A 19,427-nucleotide genomic window follows, 5' to 3' on the forward strand; every position below is an offset into this window, starting at 1 on the left:
TGTGTGGGCGAGGGTGTGTGGGCGGAGTGTGTGGGTGAGTGTGTGGGTGAGTGTGTGGGTGAGTGTGTGGGTGAGTGTGTGGGTGAGTGTGTGGGTGAGTGTGTGGGTGAGTGCATGCCCCTCACCTGCACGTGGTCAGGCAGGGCGGTGTCCAGCATGGTGAGGTCGGTGAGGAATGTGCCCAGGTAAGGGACAGTTCCCTGCACAGCGCCCTGCCACACGACGACAACGACGACAACAACAACAACAACGTTCAGCACAGAGTGGAACAACGCGGAAGCCCAGAATAAACGCCTCCTCATTCGACACCAAAACGTCACCGCACCTCCGCCTGGATTTGACATTTCTTCTCCTCCACGGAGCCACCGGTGGAACCAGCAACTGACTCACTAATTCACTCACTCACTCACTGGTGGAACAGGCCACTGACTCACTAATTCACTCACTCACCATCAGTGGAGCCAGCAACTGACTCACTAATTCACTTACTCACTCACTCACCGGTGGAACCAGCAACTGACTCACTAATTCACTCACTCACCACTGGTGGAACCAGCAACTGACTCACTAATTCACTCACTCACTCACTCACCACTGGTGGAACCAGCAACTGACTCACTAATTCACTCACTCACCAGTGGAACCAGCAACTGACTCACTAATTCACTCACTCACTCACTCACCACTGGTGGAACCAGCAACTGACTCACTAATTCACTCACTCACTCACCACTGGTGGAACCAGCAACTGACTCACTAATTCCACTCACTCACTCACTCACCACTGGTGGAACCAGCAACTGACTCACTAATTCACTCACTCACTCACCACTGGTGGAACCAGCAACTGACTCACTAATTCACTCACTCACTCACTCACCACTGGTGGAACCAGCAACTGACTCACTAATTCACTCACTCACCGGTGGAACCAGCAACTGACTCACTAATTCACTCACTCACTCACCACTGGTGGAACCAGCAACTGACTCACTAATTCACTCACTCACCGGTGGAACAGGCCACTGACTCACTAATTCACTCACCACCGGTGGAAATGGCATTGGACCGTGAGCAGGCCGATGCACGCATCTCATGTGCGTGCCACTGTGGCCATGCAACCCACAGCTACGGACCGCACGGTGAAACCCGCTGTGGTCGTGTGGACTCCTTCAACGGAGGAGGAGGAGGAGGAGGAGGAGGAGGAGGAGGAGGAGGAGGAGGAGGAGGAGGAGGAGGAGGAGGAGGAGGAGGAGGAGGAGGAGGAGGAGGAGGAGGGAGGAGGAGGAGGAGGAGGAGGAGGGGAGGAGGAGGAGGAGGAGGAGGAGGAGGGAGGAGGAGGAGGAGGAGGAGGGAGGAGGAGGAGGAGGAGGAGGAGGAGGAGGAGGAGGAGGAGGAGGAGGAGGAGGAGGAGGAGGAGGAGGAGGAGGAGGAGGAGGAGGAGGAGGAGGAGGAGGAGGAGGAGGAGGAGGAGGAGGAGGAGGAGGAGGAGGAGGAGGAGGAGGAGGAGGAGGAGGAGGGAGGAGGAGGAGGGAGGAGGAGGAGGAGGAGGAGGAGGAGGAGGAGGAGGAGGAGGAGGAGGAGGAGGAGGAGGAGGAGGAGGAGGAGGAGGAGGAGGAGGAGGAGGAGGAGGAGGAGGAGGAGGAGGAGGAGGAGGAGGAGGAGGAGGAGGAGGAGGAGGAGGAGGAGGAGGAGGAGGAGGAGGAGGAGGAGGAGGAGGAGGAGGAGGAGGAGGAGGAGGAGGAGGAGGAGGAGGAGGAGGAGGAGGAGGAGGAGGAGGAGGAGGAGGAGGAGGAAGGAGAGGAAGGAGGAGGAGGAGGAGGAGGAGGAGGGGAGGAGGAGGAGGAGGAGGAGGAGGAGGAGGAGGAGGAGGAGGAGGAGGAGGAGGAGGAGGAGGAGGGGAGGAGGAGGAGGAGGAGGAGGAGGAGGAAGAGGAGGAGGGAGGAGGAGGAGGAGGGAGGAGGGGTGAGGAGGAGGAGGAGGAGGAGCAGGAGCAGGAGGAGGAGGAGGGAAAATTGGCACGGCACAAACTCCCTCTGCTGAAGCCCTCCCGTCGTGACCACCAGCAGCGGCGGCGGCGGCGGCCGCAGCACCTCCGCTCCTCAACCGCACTGGCATTGCACGCAAGGACAGCACGGCCGTGACCCTATCCGCTGCTGGATGAAGGCCCTCCCGAAAAACCCGGCCGTCCCCCGTCTGTGCTGGCCGTCCTGCCGGGAACGTCCTTTTGGCCGCCGTTCTGTCGCTTAGATGGGCCTCAGCGTGACCTCGCGTTAACCCCGTGGCCGTGTGCTACGGGCACTTCGATACGAATCCTTGCCCACGATATCAGGTGGGTGAACAGGGAGAGCAAAACCCGTCGCGACGGACGAACCAGCGCCGGCCGGAAACTATCAAAACTAGAACACGTTTTTATTTCCACCAGGGAAGGCTCGCCGGGCTGTGTAGCTCATTTTCGGAAGCGACCTGACCACAAGTGAAGCGATTCGTCATCGCCATCACGTGGAAGTTGAGAGCGGCCAAAAGCTCTAAAACGCCACGCGCCGATGCCGATTCTAAATGTTGGAGGGAAAAACCGGAGGGGCTCGGAGGAAAATCCACGCGACCACAAAGGAGAGAAAACTCCGAATACACAGCAGGCGTCAGCGTCAGGATCGAACGCGCGGCCTCCTGCATACCAGGCGAAGTGGTTACCATCTCACAGCCACACACGCAGATCAAAACAAGGCACATAGGTGTGCACGACACTGCCTTGTCCAGACCACCAGCTCAAAATAGCTATCTGCAGCCGAAAATGTGGCCGTATGAATATATAAATATATGCGCAGGACCGCCGAGCTCGGAGGCTTCTGTTTGCAGCGAGCTCCAGCCCACCGCACCGGCTGCCACCCGCAGGCCCGTCTGTGGCCGCTCGTCACCCGGCCCACCGCACCGGCTACCACCCGCAGGCCCGGCTGTGGCCGCTCGTCAACGGGGAGGGCCGCCATCTTCACGGACGACGACACAGAACGTCGCTGCGAAAGAGCCACCAGTTGCGGCAGGGCATCGCCCGCCCGCCCGCCCGCCCGCCCCCGCCGCGCTCACCGTGTCCTTCTGCATCTGCAGGCGCTTCTGCACCTTCTTGTGGTTGTCCTTGATGTGGCTGTCGAGCGTCGCGAACTTGGAGCTCGCCTCCTTGAGGAGCAACTCGCGGCTGTTCAGGTGGTTGTTGTCTCCCGAGAAGATGTCGGAGAGCTCCTCAAACAGCGCGCTCGTGTCCCTGCGCCGGCGGGAAGGCCCACACCACCCCCGCGGCGTCACGCCCGTCCTCGCAAAACCCCTCGTGCTCCTCCCACGCGAGTCTACGGGGGGGCCCATGGGCCTCTGTACAGGCCTACAGGTCTCTACGTGGGTCTATGGGTCTCTGCGATTCGGTGGGCATCGATGCGAGTCTACGGGAGCCCATGGGCCTCTGTACAGGCCTACAGGTCTCCACGTGGGTCTATGGGTCTCTGCGATTCGGGGGGTATCAATGCGAGTCTACGGGAGCCTATGGGGCTGTGTCTGTGGGTGCCTGTGTGAAAATGCGGGCATCTGTGTGAGCCCATGGCTCTCTACAGTGAGGGAAAAAAGTATTTGATCCCCTGCTGATTTTGTACGTTTGCCCACTGACAAAGAAATGATCAGTCTATAATTTTAATGGGTAGGTTTATTTGAACAGTGAGAGACAGAATAACAACAAAATCCAGAAAAACGCTTGTCAAAAATGTTATAAATTGATTTGCATTTTAATGAGGGAAATAAGTATTTGACCCCTCTGCAAAACATGACTTAGTACTTGGTGGCAAAACCCTTGTTGGCAATAACAGAGGTCAGACGTTTCTTGTAGTTGGCCACCAGGTTTGCACACATCTCAGGAGGGATTTTGTCCCACTCCTCTTTGCAGATCTTCTCCAAGTCATTAAGGTTTCGAGGCTGACGTTTGGCAACTCGAACCTTCAGCTCCCTCCACAGATTTTCTATGGGATTAAGGTCTGGAGACTGGCTAAGCCACTCCAGGACCTTAATGTGCTTCTTCTTGAGCGACTCCTTTGTTGCCTTGGCCGTTTTGGGTCATTGTCATGCTGGAATATCCATCCACGACCCATTTTCAATGCCCTGGCTGAGGGAAGGAGGTTCTCACCCAATATTTGACGGTACATGGCCCCGTCCATCGTCCCTTTGATGCGGTGAAGTTGTCGTGTACCCTTAGCAGAAAAACACCCCCAAAGCATAATGTTTCCACCTCCATGTTTGACGGTGGGGATGGTGTTCTTGGGGTCATAGGCAGCATTCCTCTTCCTCCAAACACGGCGAGTTGAGTTGATGCCAAAGAGCTCCATTTTGGCCTCATCTGGCCACAACACTTTCACCCAGTTGTCCTCTGAATCATTCAGATGTTCATTGGCAAACTTCAGACGGGCATGTATATGTGCTTTCTTGAGCAGGGGGACCTTGCGGGTACTGCAGGATTTCGGTCCTTCACGGCATAGTGTGTTACCAATTGTTTTCTTGGTGACTATGGTCCCAGCTGCCTTGAGATCATTGACAAGATCCTCCCGTGTAGTTCTGGGCTGATTCCTCACCGTTCTCATGATCATTGCAACTCCACGAGTTGAGATCTTGCATGGAGCCCCAGGCCGAGGGAGATTGACAGTTCTTTTGTGTTTCTTCCATTTGCGAATAATCGCACCAACTGTTGTCACCTTCTCACCAAGCTGCTTGGCAATGGTCTTGTAGCCCATTCCAGCCTTGTGTAGGTCTACAATCTTGTCCCTGACATCCTTGGAGAGCTCTTTAGTCTTGGCCATGGTGGAGAGTTTGAAATCTGATTGATTGATTGATTGCTTCTGTGGACAGGTGTCTTTTATACAGGTAACAAGCTGAGATTAGGAGCACTCCCTTTAAGAGTGTGCTCCTAATTTCAGCTCGTTACCTGTATAAAAGACACCTGGGAGCCAGAAATCTTTCTGATTGAGAGGGGGTCAAATACTTATTTCCCTCATTAAAATGCAAATCAACTTGTAACATTTTTGACATGCGTTTTTCTGGATTTTCTTGTGGTTATTCTGTCTCTCACTGTTCAAATAAACCTACCATTAAAATTATAGACTGATCATTTCTTTGTCAGTGGGCAAACGTACAAAATCAACAGGGGATCAAATACTTCTTTCCCTCACTGTATATAGGTCTACAGGTCTCCATGTGAGTCTGTGGGTCTCTGCGATTTGGTGGGTATTAATGCGAGTCTACGGGAACCCAGAGTCTCGAGACTATCCAGATTATTTTGCTGCTATAAAATATCCAAACGATAAGCGGCATTGTTGAGCCATCACCGAGGTGTTGACAATAAGTCAACACCTCGGTGGGCTTTGGTAGAATTGGGTGTTTGTGTTGTGGTCAAGGCGTTGTAAGAGTTTGTGTTGTTTTATATATATTTTGTTGTTTGCCTTTAGCGTGACTTTGCCGAAAGAACTAAGAATATTAATTACTGCAGTCACGAAAGCTTTAAATCAAAAGATATTAACTATGTTAACCTATTTGTATTTTTAAATTATATCTTAAAGCTATTTTATATTCCATATTTATTCAATTTTATATACTTCAGCCCCTTGGTGTTAGTTAGACTTTTAACCCTTATTATTAGAGTAAGACTTGTTTAAAACTTATTTAAGATTTTAGATTCCTATATGTTGAATGTATGCACCATCCTGCCAAAGTAAATTCTGTGTCGGTGTGAACTTTCATGGCGAATAAAACCATTTCTGATTCTGATTCTGATTTATTTGTATGTGTTTACCTTTCTTGAATTTAGCAATACCATGTTTTTGTATTGTTTGTCGTTGTAACGATCTGACCCCGTGCCCCGACTGCACATCTGTGACGACCTAGCGGAGGCCGAGGACTGGTTCAGATATTCGGCACTGTTATTGGTCGCGGGCGGGAATCGAACTCGGGTAGCAGGGGGTTCGTAGCGCAGCGCGGCAACCGCTTACAATCCCCTACGGTTGTTGATGGCACGCACGCACACACGCACACACACGCGCACACACCGACGCACACACACACGCACACACACACCGACGCACACGCGCACACACCCCGACACGCACGCACGCACACACACACCCCGACACGCACACACACACCCCGACACGCACACACACAACCCGACACGCACGCACGCACACACACACCCCGACACGCACGCACGCACACACACACCCCGACATGCACACACACACACCCCGACACACACACATGCAAACATGCACACGCACACCCCGACACACACACATGCACACACACGCACACACACACACCCCCGACACGCACGCACCCACAGACACGCACACACACATCGACACGCACACACACACCCCGACACACACACACGCAAACATGCACACGCACACACACACATCGACACACACATGCCCACACACGGACACACACACACCCCGACACACACACATGCACACACACACATCGACACACACGCGCACACACGCACACACACACACATGGACACACATGCACACACACGCAACAACAACAACAACCGCCATTCGCCACTAAGTGGCGGTGACGTCACCACGACGCTTGTGCCAGGCCATGTGCACCCTGAGGCCACGTGAAGTGTCGAACGCCCGCTGGCAGGAGGTCACAGGGCAGACCCAGGTGCCACGGGTCGACTGACTGAGATCACTGGCTGATGCACCACCTGTCCCCCCTACTGTGCCAACCTGCTGTGCTTTAGCCACCCGGCGCTCCGCTCGTTGTTCTGAGCGTCGCTCCTCCACCCTCCGTTGTTGTTGGAGGGCGACTACCTCCAACTGCCCAGTAGCGTCCTTCACGAGCCTCCTCCACAGAGGCCGATCTTGACACCGCTGGTACCAGTCATCGGCAAGTCCACTCAGCTCCACGTCCTCCTGTACCACATCACTCCATCTCTTCTCTAGCCCGTGCCGCGCCCGCTTAGCGCCCTCAATCCGGCCGAACAAAAGCTGTTTCGGCATGCGGTGGCTGGGCATGCGGGCTACATGGCCCAGCCATCGCAGCCTTCACCGCCGGAGGAGCTCACCGATGGGACCTTGCCCAGATCTTTCAAGGATTTTTGAGCTCCTCGCACAATCCAGTCTGGTTAAACCCAGGATGGATCGTAGGCAGGCTAGCCTAAATGTTTCTAACCGGCGAAGATGTTCCATTAGGGGGGTCCACGTTTCGCAAGCGTAGAGAAGGGAGGGAATGACTGTGGCCGAGAAGACCTGAAGCTTAGTGCGGAGCGACAGACCAGGTAGCTTCCACACAGCGTTACGCAACCGATGAAAAGATATTGCCGCTCGACTGATTCGGAGTGAGACCTCTGCTGTTAAACTGGAGCCAGTCATAAGCACACTGCCCAGCTATGGGAAACTCTCCACTCTCTCCACAACTGCCCCATCACCGATTGGAAGTTGTGGGAGTGGAGTGTCCGATGGTACAAAATACCCAGGCAGGTGCTTAGTTTTGGTGGGGTTGATGGTAAGGCCCCACCTCTTAGTGGCACGCTCCACTCTCAGCAGCAGCGTCTCCAACTCCTCCTCCGAATGTGCAGCTATTACCAAATCATCAGCATACATAATGTGGTTGAGCAATAGGGAGCCATCCCTTGACCGCACCCGGGCGTCGATCAGCCTCCCATTATATCTGTACCATATGGAGATTCCCCCGGTACAGCTATTGAAGGCTTCACGAACTACGTGGTCAAAATAGATGTTAAATAATGTGGGAGCCAGAGGACATCCCTGTCGCACCCCAAGGTTAACTGGGAATGGCTCTGACTCCCGGCCACGTAGTTTTACCCGGGCCCGCTCACCATCATGAAGGTCCTTAATGATCGTGAGCAGAGGGTCAGGTACTCCAAAAGCACGAAGAACGACCCAGAGCCCAGGCCTACTGATGGTATCATAGGCCTTCACCAGGTCAATAAAGCAGAGATGTAGGTCTTGTTGGAATTCCTTACACCTCTGCTGTAGCAAACGGACAGAAAATACGGCATCTGTGCAGGACCGCCCTTTCCTGAAACCGCATTGGGGCTCCGCAAGCCTCACATCAGCGTGCCTGGCAAGGCGATGCTGAATAATCCTTGCCAGGACCTTTCCCGGCACACTGAGGAGTGAGATGCCCCTGTAGTTGTTACAGTCTGTGCGGTCCCCCTTCTTAAAAAGGGGGACCACCAGGGCATCCTTCCAATCCTGCGGAACCTGTCCAGTGGTCCAGACTGTTGTTATGATGTCATATAGGGCAGTCTGTGCACAAACGCCGCCCTCCCTCAGCATTTCGCTTGGGAGATCATCTCTGCCCGCTGCCTTTCCTGGTCTCAGACTCCGGATCGCCTTCAGTACTTCCTCAACAGATGGCACCTCAGCCAGCCACTCACAGGGGGTGACTTCTTCCAATATTTGAGGCACCGCAGCCTCAGCAGGGTCATCCTCACTTTGTGCCACGATGTTTTCCTGGCTGAGGGATTTTCCCTCCCCCAGGACCTCACAGAAATGCTCAGCAAATCTGCAAACCTGTTCCTGGGGGTCGGAGATTAGGTCACCATTTTTTCCCCTAATGATGGTAATAGGTGTGGCGCTGCAGATTACTTTTTGATGGAGTTAAATAGAGATTTGTGATCATGGGCCACTGAGGCAGACTCCATCTCCTCAGCAACCCGCGACCACCACCCATCCTTGCAGCGCCTCACGGCTCTCCGAACCTCCGAGCGAAGGCTGCGGTAAGCCTCCTCATTCTCTGACGTGGGATTCTGTAGCCGATGACAGTGGGCCTGTCGCTTTTTCTCAACCATCCTGAACACCTCCTCTGTCAGCCAGGGTCTCTGGGGAGGTCTGGACCGCGTACCCAAAGCAGCCATTGCAGCTGCATGAGTCACAGTCCTAAACCTCGCCCATTTACCCTCGACATCAGGAGGAGTCGGGGACGATGCCAATCCCAGCCGCAAGCGATGATGAAATTCTCGCTTGCAACTTTCATCAGATAACTGAGACCAGGCCACTTTAGGTTGGAATGGGGTCCTGGGTGTACACCCACCACCGGAGTGGAAGAATGGCAGGCGCACACACGGACACACACGCACACACACGGACAAACACGCACACACACACATGGACAAACACGCACACACACATACGGGCGCACACGCACACACACAGACGGACACACACGCACACACACACACACGCACACACACACCCCCGACACACACACACGGACACACACGCACACACACACACGGACACACACGCACACGGACACACACGCACACACACACACACACGGACACACACGCACACACACACATGGACAAACACGCACACACACATACGGGCGCACACGCACACACACAGACGGACACACACGCACACACGCACACACACACACACACCCCCGACACACACACACGGACACACACGCGCACACACACACGGGGACACACGCACACACACACACACACACCCCCGACACACACACAGACGGACACACACGCACACACACACGCACACACACACACACCCCCGACACACACACATGGACACACACGCACACACACACACGGACACACACGCACACACACACACACACCCCCGACACACACACACGGACACACACGCACACACACACACACGGACACGCACACACACACATCGACAACACACACCTCGCCACCACAGCCCAGGTGCGCTTGAGCCTGTAGATGGGGTTGGACTGCAGCGCAGAGACGACCGCACGCAGCGACGAGAAGTTCTTTAGCAGGCGGCATTCCTGCACGAGGGGAGGGGGGGAGTGGAGAGGGAGAGAGGGGGGAGGGGGAGGGGGAGAGAGGGGGGTAGGTTAATGGTTTAATATGGTAATGGTCTCCAGGTGCTCTGGTTTCCTGAAAACATCGTACAGATTAAAAGCCCCAAAGCATCAGCAGCAGTAGCTTGACCCGCCTGAAAACGATCCAGTGCAGCTCCTCCCCTGGATAATGAAGTAAATCATCATTATTATTGTTATTATTGTTGTTGTCAAATCTTAACAAGGTGCCTGGGTTGCTTAGGAGGCCATGTGAAACAGCGTAAAGTCACAGCCCTGCAATCTCTTTGCCCGTGCCACTGCTGGTGGAAGGGTCTCCCCTCCACTCTAGCGCGTTCAAGAGACCCCCCCTCTATCCAAAAGGGTATTTTTGGCCTACTCTTCCACGAGACAAAGACCTCTCGTACAGCCTTAACGGACTGTCGGGGACCAGCGCCGTCGCGAGAGCGCACGGAGGGGGTGAGTGGCCGGCACCACGCCCGGCCGCCTTTGTCTCCCCAGTGGCGACGTTTACTACACACCGCACCAGGGTACTCGTTGGAGGCCGAGTCGACCTGGGGGAGGCCCAGGACCCGTTCAGACGATCGTCGCGGGTGTTGGGTGGCCGCGAGCGGGAAACAAACTCGCGGGTCTCTGGGGGGCTCGCGGGGGGGGCCGCAGGGGGCCCGCGGGGGGGCTCGTGGGGGGGCTCACGGGGGGGGGGGGCTGGCTCACCTGCGCGACGGTCACCCAGCGCTGGATGACCCTGGCCCTGTGAGCGGGTCGAGCGAGGGCGCCGTCCAGCACGGTGGACACCACGCACCCCGCCACGGCGTTGAACTGCCGCACGGTGGCTCTCACTGACCCCGAGCGGCCGCCGCCGCCGCCGCCGCAGAGGTCCCGGCGTGACCAGACGCTGCCCAGGCAGTCGTGCGGCACCACGCGCTTGAAGAGCTCCTGGGGAGACGGCGGCGGCGGAGACGCCGGCAGTGACGCCGGTTCCTCACGACGGTCAAGCTCACCAGGGACTTCTAACGTTTGCCCGTCGGCCTACGGCTGCGTACTGCGGCACGAAAGCTACACTGCTGCCGCCTGCTGCTGCTGTTGTTGCTGCCTGCTGCCTGCTGCTGACTGCTGCTGCTGCTGCCTGCTGCTGACTGCTGCCTGCTGCTGCTGCTGCTGCCTGCTGCTGCTGCAGCTGCCTGCTGCAGCTGCCTGCTGCTGCTGCCTGCTGCTGCCTGCTGCTGCTGCCTGCTGCTACCTGCTGCTGCTGCTGCTGCCTGCTGCTGGCTGCTGCTGCTGTTGTTGCTGCCTGCTGCTGCTGCTGCTGTCTGCTGCTGCTGCTGCTGGCTGCCTGCTTCTGCCTGCTGCTGCTTCTGCTGCTGCTGCCTGCTGCCTGCTGCTGGCTGCTGCTGCTGTTGTTGCTGCCTGCTGCTGCTGCTGCTGCCTGCTGCTGCCTGCTGCTGCCTGCTGCTGCTTCTGCTGCTGCTACCTGCTGCTGCTGCTGTCTGCCGCTGCCTGCTGCTGATGCCTGCTGCTGCCTGCTGCTACCTGCTGCTGCTGCTGTCTGCTGCCTGCTGCTTCTGCCTGCTGCTGCTGCTGTTGTTGCTGCCTGCTGCTGCTGTCTGCTGCTGCCTGCTGCTGCCTGCTGCTGCTGCTGCCTGCTGCTGCTGCTGTCTGCTGCTGCCTGCTGCAGCTGCCTGCTGCTGCCTGCTGCTGCTACCTGCTGCTGCCTGCTGCTTCTGCAGCTGCTGCTGCTGTACGTGTTTGATTCTTTGCTTCTGTTACCTTAACTCAACAGGGAAGTTCAGCCTCCATTGCAGGCACTCTCCACACTCCTTAGGCCCCACCCCTTCCTGATTAGGCCCCGCCCCTTGCTGATTCGGCCCCACCCATTGCTGTTTAGACACACCCCTTCCTGATTACCCCCCCCATGCCCCTTCCTGATTAGCCCCCCGCCCCCTTCCTGATTAGGCCCCGCCCCTTCCTATTTAGGCCCCACTCCTTCCTGATTAGCCCCCCGCCCCTTCCTGATTAGCCCCCCGCCCCCTTCCTGATTAGGCCCCCGCCCCCTTCCTGATTAGGCCCCGCCCCTTCCTATTTAGGCCCCACTCCTTCCTGATTAGCCCCCCGCCCCTTCCTGATTAGCCCCCCGCCCCCTTCCTGATTAGCCCCCCGCCCCCTTCCTGATTAGGCCCCGCCCCTTCCTATTTAGGCCCCACTCCTTCCTGATTAGCCCCCCGCCCCTTCCTGATTAGGCCCCGCCCCTTCCTATTTAGGCCCCACTCCTTCCTGATTAGCCCCCCCCGCCCGCCCCCTTCCTGATGAGGCCTCCCATTGCCTCTTCCTCAGTGGGCTCTGTCTCTTACCCGAACCCCCCCACCCACCACCCCCACCCACCACCACCACCCCCCACCAACCCCCACCAACCCCCGCCATGGCCGGCGTGACTCACGGCGTCCATGAAGGTGAGCTGCAACGCGACCAAGTCGGCGGGGAACGACAGGAAGTCCGGGCGCGTCTCCCCCGCGGGCCACGGACCCACGGCTCCGGAGCTCCCTGCGGAGGCCAACAACGGGTCACATCGTCGTCACGGAGGCCAACAACGGGTCACATCGCCGTCACGGAGGCCAACAACGGGTCACATCGTCGTCACGGAGGCCAACAACGGGTCACATCGCCGTCACGGAGGCCAACAACGGGTCACATCGCCGTCACGGAGGCCAACAACGGGTCACATCGTCGTCACGGAGGCCAACAACGGGTCCCGTCACCGTCACGGAGGCCAACAACGGGTCACATCGCCGTCACGGAGGCCATCAACGGGTCACATCGCCGTCACGGAGGCCAACAACGGGTCACATCGTCGTCACGGAGGCCAACAACGGGTCACATCGCCGTCACGGAGGCCAACAACGGGTCACATCGTCGTCACGGAGGCCAACAACGGGTCACATCGCCGTCACGGAGGCCATCAACGGGTCACATCGCCGTCACGGAGGCCATCAACGGGTCCCATCGCCGTCACGGAGGCCAACAACGGGTCACATCGCCGTCACGGAGGCCAACAACGGGTCACATCGCCGTCACGGAGGCCAACAACGGGTCCCGTCACCGTCACGGAGGCCAACAACGGGTCACATCGCCGTCACGGAGGCCATCAACGGGTCACATCGCCGTCACGGAGGCCATCAACGGGTCCCATCGCCGTCACGGAGGCCAACAACGGGTCACATCGCCGTCACGGAGGCCAACAACGGGTCACATCGCCGTCACGGAGGCCAACAACGGGTCACATCGCCGTCACGGAGGCCAACAACGGGTCCCGTCACCGTCACGGAGGCCAACAACGGGTCACATCGCCGTCACGGAGGCCATCAACGGGTCACATCGCCGTCACGGAGGCCATCAACGGGTCCCATCGCCGTCACGGAGGCCAACAACGGGTCACATCGCCGTCACGGAGGCCAACAACGGGTCACATCGCCGTCACGGAGGCCAACAACGTTCCCATCGCCGTCACGGAGGCCAACAACGTTCCCATCGCCGTCACGGAGGCCAACAACGTTCCCATCGCCGTCACGGAGGTCAACAACGGTCCCATCGCCGTCACGGAGGCCAACAACGTTCCCATCGCCGTCACGGAGGCCAACAACGGGTCACATTGCCGTCACGGAGGCCAACAACGGGTCCCGTCACCGTCACGGAGGCCAACAACGGGTCACATCGCCGTCACGGAGGCCATCAACGGGTCACATCGCCGTCACGGAGGCCATCAACGGGTCCCATCGCCGTCACGGAGGCCAACAACGGGTCACATCGCCGTCACGGAGGCCAATAACGGGTCACATCGCCGTCACGGAGGCCAACAACGGGTCACATCGCCGTCACGGAGGCCAACAACGTTCCCATCGCCGTCACGGAGGCCAACAACGTTCCCATCGCCGTCACGGAGGCCAACAACGTTCCCATCGCCGTCACGGAGGTCAACAACGGTCCCATCGCCGTCACGGAGGCCAACAACGTTCCCATCGCCGTCACGGAGGCCAACAACGGGTCACATCGTCGTCACGGAGGCCAACAACGGGTCACATCGTCGTCACGGAGGTCAACAACGGGTCACATCGCCGTCACGGAGGTCAACAACGGGTCACATCGCCGTCACGGAGGCCAACAACGGGTCACATCGCCGTCACGGAGGCCAACAACGGGTCACATCACCGTCACGGAGGCCAACAACGGGTCGCATCGCCGTCACGGAGGCCAACAACGGGTCACATCGCCGTCACGGAGGCCAACAACGGGTCGCATCGCCGTCACGGAGGCCAACACGGGTCCCGTCAATGTCACGGAGGCCAACACGGGTCCCGTCGCCGTCAAGGAGGCCAACAACGGGTCCCGTCACTGTCACGGAGGCCAACACGGGTCCCATCGCCGTCACGGAGGCCAACAACGGGTCCCATCGCCGTCACGGAGGCCATCACGAGTCGCGTCGTCGTCACGGAGGCCAACAACGGGTCGCATCGCCGTCACGGAGGCCAACACGGGTCCCGTCACTGTCACGGAGGCCAACACGGGTCCCGTCGCCGTCAAGGAGGCCAACAACGGGTCCCGTCACTGTCACGGAGGCCAACACGGGTCCCATCGCCGTCACGGAGGCCAACAACGTTCCCATCGCCGTCACGGAGGCCAACAACGGGTCACATCGCCGTCACGGAGGCCAACAACGGGTCACATCGCCGTCACGGAGGCCTCACCGTCGTCACGCGAAAATGCGTAGCGGCCAAATGCTGGGAACGCGTGACGTCGATTCTCAATGTGGCGGGGGGGGGGACCACGGGGAGATATACACCGCACGCTCCAGATACACAGGCGTCAGGGTCTGGGCCGAAGCCACGACCCTCCTGGACGCCTGGCGAGGCAATTTACCGTCTCCTCGCCAACGCGGCACCCCTCTGGCTGGAAGCAACGGAAAGGGACGAAAAACGATTCGGGCAAAACCGAGGCGACGGAGAGAAATGGCCGCGACGACGACGACGACGATGGCGACGTCGTCACTGTGACAGCGAAGCGGGGTGTGGGGGAGTGGGGGGGATGGAGAGGTGGGGAGGGGGGTGTCCTCACTCCACGCAGTGCCCGGCTGCTGCTGCTGCTGTTGCTGCTGCTGCGGCTGTTGCTGCTGCAGCTGAGCGAGGAGCGCGTGGGCGCGCCGCTCCACGTCCGAGCCGGGCAGCGAGTGCGCCGCGTGTGACAGCAGCAGCCGCAGGCTCTCAAAGTCGGGCGGCTCGCGGAAGTCCTCGCCGTAGCCGTCCAGCCAGGCCCCCAGGATGGAGCAGAGGCACCTGCGAAGCGGCAGACGCCCCCCCCCCCACAAAAAACGCCGCCCACCCACCCATACAACCGCCCCCCGGTTAGCCGCTTGTGCATTTGCGCGCGTCGCCACGTGCGAGCAAACAACTGGCTGTGCCCCGGCCCGTAGTACAACCACAACAGTCAGTCGCACCAACAAGTTCCGGTTTCACTTTCAGAGTTGGATTCGATTAGACGGTACCGTATATGTGTGTGTGTGTGTGTGCGGGTATGTGTGTGTGTGTGCGGGTATGTGTGTGTGTGTGTGCGTGTGCGGGTATATGTGTGTGTGCGGGTATATGTGTGTGTGTGTATATGTGTGTGTGTGGGTATGTGTGTGTGTGTATATGTGTGTATATGTGTATGTGTGGGTATGTGTGTGTGTATGGGTATGTGTGTGTGTATATGTGTGTATATGTGTATGTGTGCGGGTATGTGTGTGTGTGTGCGGGTATATGTGTGTGTGTATATGTGTGTATATGTGTGTGTGTGTGGGTATGTGTGTGTGTGTATATGGGGAGCGATAGTGTAGCAGTTAGCGCGCTGCGCTATGAACCTGGCGACCCGGGTTCGATTCCCGCTCACGGCCAACACCAGTGACGATTATCTGAACCGGTCACAGGCCTCCCCTAGGTCGACTCAGCCTCAAATGAGTACCTGGTGCGGTGTGTAAACATTGCCACTAGGGAGACAAAGGCGGTCGGGCGTGGTGCTGGCCACCCACCCCCTCGTGTACCGTTCCGGCCTTCATAGGTGCTCGCTAACAGCACTTGCCCCTACAGTCTGTTAAGGCTATATGGGGGATCTTTTTGTGTGTATATGTGTGCGGGTATGTGTGTGTGTGCGGGTATATGTGTGTGTGTGTGTATCTGTGTGTGTGGGGAGCGGTGGTGTAGCGGTCAGCGCTACGCTGCGCTACGAACCCGGCGACCCGAGTTCGAGGCCCGCTCACGGCCACCAACACCGGTGACGATTATTTGAACCGGTCCTGGCCCTCCCGTAGGGCGACTCGGCCTAAAATGAGCACCCGGTACGTGGTGTAGTAAACATCGCCACTAAGGAAGACAAAGGCGGCCGTGCGTGGTGCCGGCCACCCACCCCCTCGTGTGCCGCGCCGGCCTTCATAGGTGCCGCTCGCCAACAGCACTTGCCCCCGCAGTCTGTTCAAGGCTACGCGGGGAGATCTTTGCCTTTGCGAGCGGACGCTTCCGAGCCCCGTGGCTGCGGCTGCGGCTGCGACGGCGACGACTCGTGGCCATCACCGCGAGCGCCTGCTCGGGCCGCACACGCGAGGGGTGCCGCGAGGCGAGCCACACGTGCGCCCCCTTACCCGTTGAGCTCCTCGGTCGCGACCTGGGCCTGGCTCTGCTCCAGCTCCTCGGCGCTCACGAGGCCCTGCAGGGTGGCGAACCTGCGCGGCACAGAGGCGAGCGGGCGGGCGGGCGGGCGGGCGGGCACATTCGCGTGGCACCTGGAGTACCCCGCCCGCGCGATGGCACGACAACGGCGCGGATTCATGTCGTCAAGTGTGGCCGCTTCAGTTTGAGGTCCAGAGAGGTCGTCGCCATCGACACGAGGATGCTGCTCGTGTTGATGGCCATCGGCGAGCGCGGCATGCCAGCTGCCAGCGGGCGGGCACCGATGAAGGCCGGCACGGCACACGAGGGGGTGGGTGGCCAGCACCACGCCCGGCCGCCTTTGTCTCTCAGGCAATAACATAGATACAAAGACTAAGAATCCCCCCGTGCAGCCTGTAACAAGACTGTTGAGGCAACTGCTGTTAGCGAGCACCTATGAAGGCCGGAATGGCACATGAAGGGGGTGGGTGGCCAGCACCACGCCCGGCCGCCTTTGTCTCCCGAGCGGCGATGTTTACACACCGTACCAGGTACTCATTTGCGGTTGAGTCGACCTAGGGGAGGCCCAGGACCGGTTCAGATAACCGTCACTGGTGTTGGCCGTGAGCGGGAATCGAACCCGGGTCGCCGAGTTTGTAGCGCAGCGCGCTAACCGCCACACACATGTACATACACACACACACGTGTACACACACACGTGTGCACACACACGTGTGCACACACACGTGTGCACACACACGTGTACACACACACGTGTACACACACAGACACACACGTGTACACACACAGACACACACGTGTACACACACACACGTGTACACACACACACGTGTACACACACACACGTGTACACACACACGTGTACACACACACACGTGTACACACACACGTGTACACACACACACACGTGTACACACACACACACGTGTACACACACACACGTGTACACACACACACACGTGTACACACACACACGTGTACACACACACACACGTGTACACACACAGACACACACACGTGTACACACACACACGTGTACACACACACACACACGTGTACACACACACACACACGTGTACACACACACGTGTACACACACACACACGTACACACACACACACGTGTACACACACACACAAAGACAAAGATCCCCCATATAGCCTTAACAGACTGTAGGGGGCAAGTGCTGTTAGCGAGCACCTATGAAGGCCGGAACGGTACACGAGGGGGTGGGTGGCCAGCACCACGCCCGACCGCCTTTGTCTCCCTAGTGGCGATGTTTACACACCGCACCAGGTACTCATTTGAGGCTGAGTCGACCTAGGGGAGGCCCGGGACCGGTTCAGATAATCGTCACTGGTGTTGGCCGTGAGCGGGAATCGAACCCGGGTCGCCAGGTTCATAGCGCAGCGCGCTAACCACACACACACGTGTACACACACACACACGTGTACACACACACACACACTCACGTGTACACACACACACACGTGTACACACACACACTCACGTGTACACACACACACTCACGTGTACACACACACACACACGTGTACACACACACACACGTGTACACACACACACACGTGTACACACACACACACGTGTACACACACACAGAGACACACACACCACCAGACAAGTTGCTTGTCATAAACAAGCAGACAATACCATGCGCCTCCTTCCCATACCTGTACCTCCCAAGTAAAAAAAAAATCAACACAAAGTCTACATTCTTTAACACATCCCAATAGCCACACGGCCCCTTCCTTCTTCGGGGAGCGCATCACGCTCTCGGGAGAATGTCGGCGGCGGGGGTGGGGAGGTCACCTCACGTCCTCCCGCAAAGCGACAGACGGTGACATCGCCGGCGTATGCCACGTTCGCAATATAACCGGGGCGGCCCCCGGGGTTCGAACCGCGACGAGCCGCGGCTAAGGGGGGCGGGGGAGGGCACCTGTCGAGCAGCATCTGCAGGACGCGGAGCGGCGTGGCGAAGGTGCGGAAGGTGGCGAGGAAGACGGTGACAAAGGAGGAGTCGTGCAGGCGCCGCGACGCCAGCAGGTGCTCCACCAGGCGCTCGAGCGTGGCGGCGCGCAGGACGCGCGCTCGGTGCGTGTCCGAGCGACTCTCCACGAAGCCGCCGCCCTCCTCGCCGCTCTCAACCGCCTGGGGCGGGCGGGCGGGCCATCGGACGCACGGTCAGACAATCAGACACACGGTCAGACAATCAGACACACGGTCAGACAATCAGACGCACGGTCAGACTATCGGACGCACGGTCAGACAATCGGATGCACGGTCAGGCAACCGGACGCACGGTCAGACAACCGGACGCACGGTCAGACAACCAGACGCACGGTCAGACAACCAGACGCACGATCAGACAATCGGACGCACGGTTAGACAATCGGACGCACGGTCAGACAATCAGACGCACGGTCAGACAATCAGACACACGGTCAGACAATCAGACGCACGGTCAGACAACCGGACGCACGGTCAGACAACCAGACGCACGGTCAGGCAGCCGGACGCACGGTCAGACAACCGGACGCACGGACACGTGGACGCGCGGACACAAACAGACACTAGTCACAGATACACACTCGTACTCTGTGATGTTGTCCATGTCACGTGATGTTCTGTGTGGTATGGCGTGTCATGTCCCCGGTGATGGTCCCCGGTGATGGTCCCCGGTGATGGTCCCCGGTGGTGATCCCCGGTGATGGTCCCCGGTGATGGTCCCCGGTGAAGGTCCCCGGTGATGGTCCCCGGTGATGGTCCCCGGTGATGGTCCCCGGTGATGGTCCCTGGTGATAGTCTCCAGTAATGATCCCCGGTGATGGTCCCCGGTGATGATCCCCGGTGATGGTCCCC

The 19,427-nt window shown here is 58.5% G+C and overlaps 1 protein-coding gene across 1 annotated transcript in view; it reads right to left on the minus strand.

Annotated features, from left to right (window-relative positions):
* LOC116955437 (ral guanine nucleotide dissociation stimulator-like 1) overlaps nt 1-19,427 on the minus strand; it is a 62,807-nt gene that overhangs the window by 20,946 nt on the left and 22,434 nt on the right. The window contains exons 4-11 of the mRNA XM_076052949.1: nt 18,505-18,716; nt 16,520-16,600; nt 14,965-15,182; nt 12,296-12,399; nt 10,576-10,797; nt 9,725-9,828; nt 3,085-3,259; nt 24-212 (exon numbers count right to left, since the gene is read on the minus strand). Coding sequence (XP_075909064.1) covers nt 24-212; nt 3,085-3,259; nt 9,725-9,828; nt 10,576-10,797; nt 12,296-12,399; nt 14,965-15,182; nt 16,520-16,600; nt 18,505-18,716 — 1,305 coding nt within the window. The remainder of the gene's footprint in view (nt 1-23; nt 213-3,084; nt 3,260-9,724; nt 9,829-10,575; nt 10,798-12,295; nt 12,400-14,964; nt 15,183-16,519; nt 16,601-18,504; nt 18,717-19,427) is intronic.

This window comes from Petromyzon marinus, chromosome 59, assembly GCF_048934315.1.
Source record: "Petromyzon marinus isolate PM22_M1 ecotype Great Lakes invasive population chromosome 59, UKy_Petmar_22M1.pri1.0, whole genome shotgun sequence".
NCBI classification, from domain to species: domain Eukaryota; kingdom Metazoa; phylum Chordata; class Hyperoartia; order Petromyzontiformes; family Petromyzontidae; genus Petromyzon; species Petromyzon marinus.